The 14,011-nt window shown below is 41.3% G+C and overlaps 2 protein-coding genes across 4 annotated transcripts in view; one reads left to right on the top strand and one right to left on the bottom strand.

The window, feature by feature from the left end:
* The window catches only part of LOC134800743 (tubulin beta chain-like), a 35,504-nt gene extending 31,446 nt beyond the window's left edge, over positions 1-4,058 (bottom strand). For all 3 annotated transcript variants that reach the window (XM_063773275.1, XM_063773276.1, XM_063773277.1), the window contains exon 1: positions 3,905-4,058. In XM_063773275.1, the coding sequence (XP_063629345.1) occupies positions 3,905-3,961 (57 nt within the window). In that variant the 5' untranslated portion in view covers positions 3,962-4,058. The remainder of the gene's footprint in view (positions 1-3,904) is intronic.
* A 6,372-nt stretch (positions 4,059-10,430) lies between these two features.
* On the top strand, positions 10,431-11,363 carry LOC134800668 (uncharacterized). The gene has a single exon (XM_063773150.1). The coding sequence runs from the start codon at positions 10,431-10,433 to the stop codon at positions 11,361-11,363; it is 933 nt and encodes a 310-aa protein (XP_063629220.1).
* The last annotated feature ends 2,648 nt before the right edge of the window (positions 11,364-14,011 follow it).

Below are 14,011 nucleotides of genomic sequence, written 5' to 3'. Positions count from 1 at the left end.
TCGCCGACTACAAATGTGGCCGGATAGTCGGCTTTCCCGACTAGTCGGCGACTAGTCGGTACATCCCTAAATCAAACGGAAGAACATAAACAACAAATGATAAAAAAAATAGAAAACTACACCAATTACTAGTACAGATAAGATAGGAATTGTGTATGAAATGAGTGTATTTATTGTGAACGAATGATTATAGTTAAATGATAAGTCGGATAACTTTCGGTAAACAACATGTACCTATTTACGATGTTCTATAATTCTGTATAAACTTTAATAAATGCCATTAAATAAAGTTTTCCTTCAGTTATTTACAAATATTTTTAATTTATTTTCCTTTTAATGGTAGTGTTCTGCCCAATCCCATTTGAGCTTGGCGGCAGTTTCAGCTACATCAGTTATTCCAGTTTTGGAACGTAGTATTGTATTTTTAATGCGATCATAGATAGTGTTAAACTGTTGTGACACTGACTTATTTCATGTTATAAAACACTTTTGTAAACCTTAAGGCTTTTATATGTATTAGGAATTAATAACGCTATTAAGGCACTTCAACACGTGTAACGTGTATATTACCTTAGAGGGCTAAGAGGCCTTAGAGAATAGATTTATGGTTACCTTACCTTTCAATTATTCCATTCATACGCTTTCCGCATACATTAATCGCCGTAGCCAAACTTCACACGTGTAATAAAATTAAAAAAATAACTGCACGAATTCCATTCGTTCATTCATTACCGATTGTAATCGCGTATGGATTCCATATTTGAAAGTGTTCTGATGATAAAGTAACGGTCACTAACTGTCGGGTGACCACTTTTCTGTAATAATGGCCAGTAGTAATGACAAGTAGAATTATTATCGTTAGCTGGAACAATACAAAGATGTACGTGCGCGCGGGTAAATCTGGAACTAGCATTAGTGCATATAAATCGGTAGCTGATTTGCAACAACAGCGCCGCTTTAGGCGGTAAAGATAAAATTGTACCAGTACAAAGCTGGAGAGGCAATTAGATATGAAATTATAGACGGCGGTGTCATTTACAGATGTTCCGTTTCGACCGCCACGTTAGGACAAATGTAAGACGTCAAATACAGTTCCTCACATGTTCGATATCGTTAGTACCGATATAAAATGCATATGCGCTAATTATACTCAACGATTAAGTTTTTTATTGATATTGGGTGATATTGATATTGTCTTTACACCTATATAAATATACGTATTCATATTACCTATATACATTATGAATTTTAATTTTTTCTAGGTGTTTATGTTATACAGTACAAACATTTTTAAGTAGCTTCATTTGATTTGCCGTTTTGTCAGCTCCACAGTCGATTTTACAACAAAAAAGTTTTCACTTTCTCCAGAATCAGACCGCATTAGGCCGGTTAGTGGTTACCTCACGAATTCTCGCCGAACTTCAAATCATCAAATTACCTTTTAATTCTCAAGTTATTACATGTTAAAGAGCCCAAAGCGATGCTAATTAGCACTGCTATCATTATCACTTGTTTCACAACTGTAATAGGTCAATGACCTAGTAATTTAATGATAGTTAGTTCAAGGGAAAATTTGTAATATTTTATGGTTTTTAAAACACTTAATACGTTTTATGAAGCAGAACCAAGTCGTAAAGAGTGTTATAGTATTTTTTTAGTTATTATTTTACAGGACTTATCGAGACTAAGTGTTAAAGTTGTTAGTTATGAATAATATGAATATAATTAAGTAATTAGGTATAAAATTACTATGACACTAGTGTAATGAATAGCAGGTTTGTTTTCAATATGTAATAATAGAATTAAATGTTGTATGATCAGCTTGGAATTTATATTATCTTAATCTTGGTATGAACAATTGAAATTGTAAACCCCCGACATAGTTCACAAATTCTGATACAAGTTTTTAATACAAATGTAAATCGACCTCATTTTAAATCTATTCTATTTTCTACACATCATATTACTTATTGAAAGTAGCAAAGACAAAACAAGCGATCATTTAAAAACAGTTTTAGTCTTTGTTAGTAGTTTTACTAAAAACCCGGTTTTTAGAACCTAATCTAATAAATAAATGAGGTAATAAATATAATTTTATTCTAAAATAAACACTATTTTGGTAGGGAAAGCTCAATTTTCGAATTTTTTTTACAAAATCTGTATTTTTGGGACAGATTTGCTAGCGCCATGGCCAATAGTACTTATGTGTGCAGTGAATAATAATTGTTCTTTTTTTACAAAATCTGTATTTTCACAACAGATTCGCTAGCGAAATGGCCAAAAGCGACTTAAAATTGGGCATAATCCAGCGTATCTAGGCTAGGCTGGAGACTGTAAGTGGCATGTTAGAAAGCATATCGCCGTGCTCCAATAAAAGGTGTAAAAGCGGACGATCGCGACCGTTACACTTGGGTACTGGGCGGAAAAGCATAGACAAGTTTTTTTTGAGCTAGCAATTTCCTTTTCGTTGAGAAGATGACTTTAACAACTTTTTTAACTATTTGTTTAAATAAGGAGTTGAAGGCAGCAATGGGTTTTTAAAATTCAACGTTAAATAAGACAAGTACAAAATATAGAAAAACGCGAAAAATTTGAATAAAAAATCCCATACGGAGTTTTGCAACTTTTCCTAGTGACAAATTTATGAGCCATGATTATAGATATATTTGATTTGAATGTCCATTCCATGATTTCCATGGTATCTATAATTATGTATTACTACACAAAATTTTTAGATAGTAACTTCCTACTCTCAAGAAAAATAACAACGGGTCACTATGTGTGAATTTACCCATGGCACTTAAAGTCATCGCTATAGGTGTACAATACAACTGTACAGTAGTTGTGTAAGTACTTGTACTTGCTTAAATATTTAGTCTTACAAAGGCGTATCGAATTGGCCATGAACTTGACTGTGGACTTGTATGTGTAAAGAGGTCACCGAGGGTGAAACGAACAGATGTCCTCGCAATCCCGACGTTACTCTCGGGCTTTAGATTTTTAAAGATGGCCCCTTCTAATAGTTAATATAGCATAAATTAACTCAGTTGGTGTTACTTATCACTCTTATCAGCTACCTAGTCAATTATTTCCTCATCTTGTATAATTATGTTAAATCTATCTGGAAAGTAAGCTTAATTATAAACCGCAATTTCAGAATTTGCAGCGGGTGGCAACAATTTTATAACGTCTTTAAATTTTATGTAGCATAACAGAAAGGTAAGATAAGTTTTAGCATCTCAGATTTTCTACAAAATAAAAAAAAATAGTGTTTTATTTTGATACGCAATAAGCTAAAATTGTTTGAAACATAAATCCGTAATATTAGGTACTTGGATGGTTTTCAATATTTAAGTAAAGATGTATAAAAACATAATGTAACTTGAGGTGTGCAGTAAATATTATTTGTATTGTACATAATGTAACCTAATATAATAACATAAATATGCCAGTTGATCCAATATACGTACTCATATAACTATTTACTGATGGTTCAATTCAAGTCAAGGAAGTATTTGCAACCGCAGAATTTGATGCAGTGTGGAAAAACAACGGGTATTCTATGATAGGCAACTGTAAACCAAAACAGTCTCGATTACCGGAAACATAGGCTATTATACCGTATCCTTTTGAACTGTGACAATAGTAGGTACCTACTAATTTCCATTAAGCTTTGTTTAATTACTTAATGAAACGAGATTTTTTTAGATATGTCACTAAACTGAAGCATAAAATTATTTAGAAAATTAAACGTACGTCGTCTCTCAGCAAATGTAACTAAATCCTACTTTACGTATAAATAAAAACAATTAAACGTCAAAATCACTTCAAAACTCGAGCACGTTTAACGAACGCAACTGTCAAAGTTTCAATTTTCGTTCCAAAATCAAATTTAAAAACTCACTTTAGCTCCAATCTGGTTCCCGCACTGTCCGGCCTGAAGATGCACAATTTCCCTCATATTTATTTTTTAATTTGTTTTTTTAATCGGTTTGACAAGCTGCGGCCGGTGTGCGCTCCCTCGCCGGCTGAACTGAACTGAACGAGCGGAATGAACGAAAGGAACGGGAAGGGTGAGTGTGTGGCCGGCTTATTGCAATGCCTTAATTTAAATTAAATAAAATGATTTCGTATTCTAATAGTGATAATCGTATTGAATCGCTATAATTAATTTTTGATAATAGGTGTTTAAAATTAAAAAGTGTTTATATTATTATTAAATAGATTCCTGTTGTAAGGAAAATTAAAAAGTATTGTGATTCAACATGCCCATAAAATAATAGATTTACTTACCTACTTACTAATGTTTTGAAGACAAACATGTATATTTATTTTTAAGGAGGTGTTTTTAGATAGTTTGTGCAGAAAGAGAAGAGTCGTATAGAATGTATTGGTTCCCTTACATCGCACGAGTCCCACGACCCACGACTCTTCTCTTTCCGCACAAATTCTACTGTACGTCTACCACCAGTTTTTACATTGACATAACGCTCACGTCTACGTAATTTACTTTCTGTACATCTCGCTTGCACTAATATGCGAGTACGAGCGAGATGCATTGAAAGTAAGTTACGTAAACGTGAGCGTATCTGTCAATGTCAAAACTGGTGGTAGCCGTACTGGTCAACTATAATACGTACCATTGTTTATTTTATATTTGAAATAAGCCATTGATTCTGGTTGCATGTTTGAGCCGTTTGGGGTGGAGACCCTCGGGCCTTGGGGACCCGGAGCACATTCCATATTTAGGGAGCTAGCGAATCGTCTCAAAGATGCTACGGGTGACCAGAGGGCTGGGTACTTCCTTGCCCAGCGGATTGGCATTGCCATCCAGCGCGGCAATGCCACCAGCCTTCTGGGCACCCTACCATCCGGCGCGGAGCTAGCTCCCATTTTTTATTTGTAAATATGTGTATATAGTTGTTAGAGTTTAGTTTTAGTTTTAATTTTAATGTTTAGTTTAATTATTTTGTTAATACTTTTGTTTTTTGTTAATAAATAATAGTATTTTTAAATGTAAATGTAAAATAGAAAGTTCTGGTAAAATTTAAACTTTAGCACGGCAACACTGATGAATCATCAAGTTCAGCGACAAAGAAACCATTAATTAGCAACCAGTGCAATTATCTGACGTCCAGCTACACTTGAGACCTGGCGCTTTATGCCTCTCCCTATCCTCATTACACCTTATAAAACAAAGTCCTCCGCCGCTTCTGCCTGTTTGTTTGTATGTTCGGGATAAACTCAAAAACTACTGTTATGATTTTAACGTAAAAATTCAAATACCTATACTACTTATACATATATATCGTCAGGACACTTATTTCTTTTCTAAGCCACAAATCACTACAATGTACATTTTTTATTCAGCGGTCAGTACCCACAATCACTTACCCTACTCGGACCATAATTACCCCAAAACTGGGGTAAAGTTCCCGTTCGGTGACCGACGTAACCTCGAATGACCGACAAATGGGACCCATTAAAAAATCATTAATGTACGGAGCATTATGCTACTAAACAATGTCCAAGGATGTCTGTCTGTGGGCCTAAAGCGAACGTTCGACGTGTTGCCTCCCTGTCACACTTACCTACGAATCTACAAGTGCGACATAGAGGCAACACGTTGAACGTGAAGGTAGGCCTTCTGTTTCTAGTTGAGCCACAGGTACAGTCAGCAGCAGAAGTTGCTAAGCGAGGTGTTCAAAATGATCTTGACACGACTTTATTGTTAAGAGAATAAGAGCGTGTCAAGGTAATTTTGAACATCTCGCCCGCTTAGCAACTTCTGCTGCTGACTTACACAGAAAACGAACTCGTCTCTTCTGTTAACGAAAGTAAAGGCAGGCTCGCGCGAGGCCCCCCCTTTGGGCACAGTGAAAGAAAAGGGCCTCGTTCACGCTACGCCACTGAGTAAAGGATGTGGAAGACAAATCATCTAAGAGGCCATTTCTTAGCACGCCAACGCGTGCTCCCGATGATGCTTCTCGGTATTACAATTTTCGACTTAAAATACGTGAGTAATATAAGTATTTAATATTACTTAATTAGCACTTTCTCGTTTCTTATTTTTTTCCTATTCACTAATATCTATAGTGAATATAAAGGATGACTCACGCTAGACCGGGCCGGGGCCGGGCCGGAGCTTCCGGCGGTTCTTTTCCTATGGAAAGCACCACGTGATCACCTGTCAGCCGTCACAGAAAATGTCATGTCGGACGCCCGGCCCGGCCCGGTCTGGCGTGAGACACAATTCTTTCCTGTTGAGCAAGCCGGTGGAAATCGATTTCTATGGATAATTTCTTACTAAACTTACTGATACCGACCCACGCTGAGATGAGTTATATAAAGACTTACAAAAGGAAAACATATTAATGTTGTATGTCTGTCTGTCTGTGTGTGTGTTTAAAAACGGTTAACCTTGACCGGGAGTAAGTGCATTGAAATATCACATACATTTCGTATTCTCAACCGCACTTAAGCCTTATACTCGGTCCCTCGTGGATTGGCTCACTTTCGAGAGAAAATGGTTGGAAGTTGATTTCGTTTCGACAACCGCATATTTACCTATTTCTTTTTATAAGGCCAAACCAATTTTGTCAGTAACAGTAGAATAGAGTCTGTTCGGAAAGAGAAGAATATGGAATAACTTAACTTACGACTGTTCCTGTCGTGATGTCCGTCGATTTTTTTGATTCAATATGTTTACAATATTTTAAATTCAAATTCACGTTGGTTTTTCAATGGGCTCAATGGCTGTAATACCGTAAAATTGGGTGAGTAGGGTTCGCAGGGAGAGTTGGGTTATGAATGGGGAGAGAAGGGGTGAAAGGGGGGGAGATGGGATTTTAAGGCTACTGCTACATAAATAATGTATTCCAATTTAAAATGGAGCTATAGTAATACTCATAATAAAAAAAAATCGATCCAACAATCTTCCAAAATCACCTTTGTATCGCATACGTAAAAATAAAATGTTATCGAGGTTTGAATATCAGTTTTGCACCTACTCACCCCATTTTACGGTACTTAGTAAGGCAGAACAAATGTACCATTATGATTATTAGTTCGCATTGAGTTGATAGTGTTGATACGTAACTTCTTATTCATTGTCAACTATCCAAGACCCGGCGTTTTTTTTTAGCGCCATTGACCAATACAGCGCAACGAGACTTCAACTTCAGAGACCGTTAGCAGACGGCACGCGAGCAAAAAGTTCTCCAAGTCTCGACGAGCGTGCATGAACTATAGGGGGCAGCACAGGAGCCGTCAGATTTTTGGCGCGAGGCGTAAATGTGGAGCATTTCCTTCCGATGTAGCCCACAATATGGTATTTATGCACAAGAAAACTTACTTACCTTAACCCAGGGCAGTGGGGCGACACTCCTCTTTTCGGGCATTCTCGGCTCCGTTCGGCTCATTGTCAGCATTGCTTCGAGCAATTATTAGGGTTGCCACAACTTGACGTCCCTTTGCGTGCACGGCCACAGAAAAGATAATGACTTGAATTTTGACAACCCTAAATAGTCGAAAGGGTTAGTGCCATACATTAGCAAGGGGCAGCATGATTCGTCCCTGAATCGCTGTCAAACTTCGGTTTTGTGGGAAGTGTCCTTTCTGTACGGTAGTACTAAATATTATTTTCATCACACTCGCTCAGTAAATGTGGAATTGCACGCAGGTTTAGCGGGAGTTATAGAAAAAGCGTTCTCCCTAGTTATGAAGTTTCTAGTGCCATAATAACAGTTTTTTGCCTTTATACTTAATTTTTGTATAGCAAGTGTGATGAAAAACATTTGTGTAACTCGGGGCGTAATAATATTGCAAACTCGAGTCTATAAATCGCTCCGGCAAGCCGTCGCGATTTAAATTACTCTCGTTTACAATATTCAACTTACGCCCCATGTTGCACAATGTACTATTACAGTACATATGGTGCTACTTTACCGCCCCAGGGCGGGAATGGCGGGATTAAGGGCAATATACGTGCCTATGTCAAAGATTTAACGGGCCATATGTGGGTACTGTAAAACGTTGTACAATACACGTGCGAAAAGGTTCGGTCGTGTTTCAATTTATCGCCACTCGTTGCGAATTCCCTACTTTTCGCACTTGTATCGTAATTACTGTTATTCTGTGACTCAGGGCAGGCGTGGCTCTCACTCCGCGATTTCGTCGCTTTGCTACAGGTAGCTAAAAGTACATCCGTTCGGCCCCAATTTTGGGGTTTGCCATAAGCCGCGCGTGGCGCTGTCGCCACCTAGCGGCCATATCTGTGCTGATCGTAACAGACGCGTTTTGTTAGAGAGTGAGTCTTCTGTACCTAGTACTATTATTTATTCTGTGCTCAGGGTGACACGCGCAGTGCCGCTCTATACCGGGTGTGGCCTGTAACACGAGCAAATAATTAAAACATAGATTGTACTCCTCAAACGGTGACACTTTTGTTCAACAACTTTTAAAAATTATGAAGTATTTAGACTCCCTATTTTTCATACAAAATAAATATTATCTTCAATGGACGCCATCGCCACGCCATATCATTGTGATTGACGTTGCTTGTCACGCCTTAAACTTAACAAAATTCGCAGTACATTGCGTCTTAGAATAAACTTTAAAGTGTATTAAAAATCAAACCACGAGTTATTTTTAAAAGTCGCTGAATAAATGTTGGTCAGTATGAGGAGTACAGCCTACAGTTTAATTTTTTGCTCATATTACAGGCCACACCCGGTATACGTATCAATATCAAGGTATGTTGATGTCAACATAGAATATTACAAACCAAAATGCAAGGTCCCCTTGGAAAACGGGACCTTAGATCTCCTGCTATACGTAGGTTGCCCTGAAAGTTTCGGGAATTGGAAAAAATACGCGTTTAAATGAAATAAAAGTACTTTTATTGTTTTTCAAAGTATTCTCCTTTGTGTTTAATGCACTTTTTCATTCTCTGAAACCAGTTTTCAAAACAGTTATTGAACTCTGAACTGGGGGTTGACGAAATGGCCATTTTATAAGCGTGGACTGCTTCTTCCGCGGTCTGAAAACGCTGACCACGCAACCGATTCTTTATTTTCGGGAAAGTAAAAAAATCGTTGGGACTTAGGTCGGGGCTGTACGGAGGATGGTCCAGTAATTCGACTTTTTCGCCCTTCAGATAGTCGTTTGTTTTCTGAGCAGTATGAGGGCTGGCATTATCATGGTGTAGTATAATACGGCGGTTAGGGTTATTTTTTCGCAGTTCAGCAAAAACAATCGGTAAACAAACGCCTATATACCAATCGGCATTGACAGTTCTTCGATCTTCAAGAGCAATAGTCGCCACGTGACCCGATTTGGAGACAAACGTGGCTACCATTTTTTTGATCGTGCTGCGAGAACGAACAACTTTTGTTGGCTTCGGCTCGTCTTCGTAAACCCATACTCGAGATTGGTTTTTGGATTCAGGCTCATATGCGTAAATCCATGACTCGTCACCTGACACAATACTAAAAACGGCAGTTGAGCTTCCTCCATTAAATCTTTTTAGGGTTTTGTGGCACCAATTGACACGGACCGTTTTCTGGTCGTCAGATAACAAGTGAGGAATCCACCGGGAAAACAACTTCCGCACGCCCAACTCTTGCTGTAAAATAACTTGTACCTGACTCATTCCAATGCCTAAAGTCTCCTGAATTTCCCGATATGTAACATGCCTATCTTCTTTTATCAGTTGGCGAACAACATCGATGTTTTGATCGGTAACGGCAGTTTTCGGTCGACCCTCACGTATGTGGCGTAGCCTATACAAATTTTACCTTACTTAACACTATACAACCTAACATCTTATAAATAATAGATTTCATAAATTAAATCTCAACATTTACATATCAACAAAATAAATCCACAATAAATAATATTGTAAACGAGCATCGGCGTTTAACGCCTCAAATTCGACATACGCATCGCGTAGTATAGGTATCCATAGCGCGCCGCCGCGCGCGCTTATGAATGAAAGCTTGACTAGTCGATACTCGCCTTTCACGACGCAACCACGCGGCTCGCCTGCGCTCGCGCGGCCATATTTCGATTTACGTGTGGACTGTTGTTATTATTTATACTAACGTTACTAACTATGTTTGTGCTTGCGATTGTGCTTATCAAGTACCTAATAAACTAACAAGTGTGTGCTATAAACTAATCTATAAACCTAAGACTTACTAACTAATACGGTGGTTGTGTTTATACCTACATAGACTTATCTATCCTGTGCAGCGCCTTCTATCTTATGTTTAAATTGGGTTATTGCTACTGTTAAATAATAGTGACATTATCTGTCGGTGATTCTTTTCGTGCCTGCATATTTAATAAATAAAAGACATTAATAAATAAAGCAGTGTTATCAATTACTACGGAACATCAACCCTATACTGGTGACCACGACAGGAGCCATGGGAACACGGGATAACCAGCCGCCGTCGACCGCTCAACCACCAGTGATTCCTGGAAACGCCGCTAGTGAGGAGACAGTGCCCGCGAGCGAAACACGAAATCTACTACCCGGCACTAGTGATGGGAACGTGTCGGTGTCGGTAAATAGTCACGACGTATTTAGAGTTGGGATAAAAGTGCCTCCCTTTTGGCCAGAAGAGCCAGACATCTGGTTCGCGCAGATCGAGGGACAATTTGACCTCCAAAGGATAACGAGCGATACAACCAAATTTAATTACGTCATTAGCCACCTAGACAATCACCACTCACGGGCGGTCAAAGACATTATTATTAAACCTCCCCCAAGCGGCAAGTATGAAAAACTCAAAGGTGAGCTGATCAGAAGATTGAGCGACTCGAAAGAAAAGCGCATCAAGCAGCTGATGATGCACGAGGAGCTGGGCGAGCGGAAGCCGTCGGAGTTCCTGCGCCACCTCCAGGGCCTAGCGGGCGTCAGCGTGGACGAAGATTTTATGAAGACCATGTGGATCGGCCGCCTGCCGCACGGAATCCAAACCGTGTTGGCCGGGCAACCCAGCACAGCGACGCTAGAAGCCCTGGCTGACCTGGCGGATAGGGTCAACGACCTAGCTTCAGTGACGCCACGCGTGGCAGCCGTCGGCAACGCAGTACCCGGCTCAGTGATCAGCGACCTCGCCAAAGAACTGGCGGAACTTCGGCGGGAGCTTCGGGAGTTGAAGACTGGACCTGATCGAACCTCCAGATCCCGCACCTCATCCGCGCGAGGCAGCCGCAGCAGCTCCAGGCAACGCTCCGAATCGAATTATAGAAAATACCCAACATGCTGGTATCATAGCAAATTCGGAGAGAAAGCCAGCAGGTGCACCCGCCCATGTGACTACTCTTCGGAAAACGCGAAGGGCGGTCGATAATGGCGGCTGACGATTGCCCTCCAACTTCAAGAGGCCGCCTGTTCGTGACCGATCGATCTTCGAAGACGCAGTTCCTGGTCGACACTGGTAGCGACCTCTGTGTCTACCCAAGGTCATCACTTCGCGAACGTCGTTCAAAAACGGACTATAGTTTATGCGCAGCTAATGGTTCTAGTATAAGTACATATGGGTATGTCCATTTTGATTTAGACCTTAGTTTACGTAGAACATTTCCATGGCGTTTTGTAGTGGCAGATGTGACAAAACCAATAATTGGCGTAGATTTTTTAAACTTTTATGATCTCTTGGTTGATTGTCGCCGTAAACGATTAATAGATAATCTCACGTTGCTCTCAGCTGCCGCTACCTCAGCCCATGGTTGTAATATTTCATCTGTGAAAGTAGTGACTGGCGAGTCTCGTTATCATAAAATACTTGACGATTACCCCGAAATCACTCGTCCAGCCGGTACACATCACACTGTTAAGCATAACACCGTACACCACATTAGAACAACACCAGGCCCTCCAGTCTCCTCCCCACCCCGCCGTTTAGCCCCCGACAAGCTCAAGATCGCGCGTCAGGAATTCCAGTCTATGCTGGCCAATGGTACAGCTAGACCTTCGGAAAGCCCGTGGTCATCACCACTTCACCTGGCGCCGAAGAAAAACAACGGGTGGCGTCCCTGCGGCGATTACCGTAAGTTAAATGCCCGCACTGTGCCTGACATGTATCCGATTAAACATATTCACGACTGTACGCACAGTGTTGCAGGTTGTAGCGTATTTAGCACAATTGACCTCGAAAAAGCGTATAATCAGATACCTGTCAGCCCCGAGGATATACCAAAGACCGCTATTACAACCCCTTTCGGTCTATATGAGTTTCCCTACATGGGGTTTGGCTTCAGAAACGCGGGGCAAACTTTTCAACGGTTTGTTGACGAGGTGACCAGAGGCCTCGATTTTGTCTATGCGTACTTGGACGATTTCCTCATTTACTCACGCAGTGAAGCTGAGCATGAGGAACATCTCCGCAAAGTTTTCCAGAAGCTCAAGGACTACGGCCTCATGGTGAACGCAGCCAAGTGCGTGTTTGGTGAAAAAGAGGTAACATTTTTAGGATACCGGATCTCAGAGAGAGGCTGCAAACCGCTTGACTCCAAGGTACAGGCAGTTAAGGAATTCCCGCCTCCTACAAACGTCCGGCAACTTAGAGGTTTTCTGGGTATGCTCAATTTTTACAGGAGATTTCTTCCGCGAGCAGCCCAGATCCAGGCTCCTCTTCACGCTTTACTGACTGGTTCGGTAAAAGGTTCCCAGCCCATCACTCTCGAAGGAGAGACTCTAGCAGCCTTCGAAGCCTGCAAAGAGAGCTTATCCAATGCTGCTCTGCTGGCTCACCCCGACTGCTCAGCTAGTCTCGCTGTGGTTACAGATGCATCAGATAAAGCCCTTGGTGCGGTGCTACAGCAGTTCAGGGACGGCACATGGGAACCGCTCGCGTTCTTCTCGAGGAAGCTTACACCTTCACAAGTTAAGTACTCTCCCTATGACAGGGAGCTGCTTGCCATTTATGAAGCCATTAAGTACTTTCGGCACATGCTCGAGGCCAGGCATTTTGTCGTATATACCGACCACAAACCGATCAGTTTCGCATTTCACGAACGAAAAACAAACTGTTCGCCGCGTCAGTACAGACATCTCGACTTCATCTCCCAGTTCACAACGGACATCCGGCATATATCCGGAAAGGATAATGTTGTCGCCGATACACTGTCGCGTATCGAAGAACTGGGAGCACCGGTAAGTCTCGAGGCGCTAGCCGAAGGTCAAACTTCTGATCCTGAGTTACAAACACTTCTAAGCGAAGGTTCATCGCTGCAACTGCGAAAGCTACATGTACCTGGTAGTCGTGTCCCTCTGTACTGCGACATCAGTACCCCGACCTCCAGGCCTTATGTCAGTAAGTACTTTCGCAAGCAAGTTTTTGATAGTTTGCACTCTCTTAGCCACCCCGGATCCAACGCGTCGGCTAAGCTAGTCGCCGAAAGGTTTGTGTGGCCCGGCGTTCAGAAGGACTGCAGAGAGTGGACTCGCGCGTGTATCCAGTGCCAGCGGGCTAAGGTCAATCGACATGTGACCGCCCCGCTTGGTACCTTCAACTTACCGCGCACCCGTTTCAAACAGGTTCATATCGATTTGGTCGGTCCTCTTCCTCTCTCGCATGGATATCGGTACTGTCTGACAGCCGTAGACCGGTTCACCCGGTGGCCGGAAGCAGTACCGATCGAGGACATTACTGCGGAAACTGTTGCCAAGGCTCTACTATCAAACTGGATAGCTCGATTCGGCTCTCCAACAGACATTACAACCGACCGCGGAAGCCAGTTTGAATCCGAGTTGTTCCAATGTCTGTCAAAGTTGGCCGGATTCGAACACAAAAGGACAACAGCCTATCATCCAGCGTGCAATGGATTAGTGGAGCGATTCCACCGTCAGCTAAAAGCCGCAATAGTATGTCACGCGAACGAGAAGTGGACCGAATCGTTACCCTGGGTTCTACTAGGAATAAGAACTGCCTTCAAGGAAGACTTACAGTCATCTTCAGCCGAGCTGGTGTACGGAGAACCTCTAAGGCTTCCTGGT

This window comes from Cydia splendana, chromosome 20 (assembly GCF_910591565.1).
Source record: "Cydia splendana chromosome 20, ilCydSple1.2, whole genome shotgun sequence".
Classification (NCBI taxonomy): Eukaryota; Metazoa; Arthropoda; class Insecta; order Lepidoptera; family Tortricidae; genus Cydia; species Cydia splendana.
The sequence above is the reverse complement of the archived record's forward strand: the minus strand, read 5'-3'. Positions and strand labels throughout refer to the sequence as shown.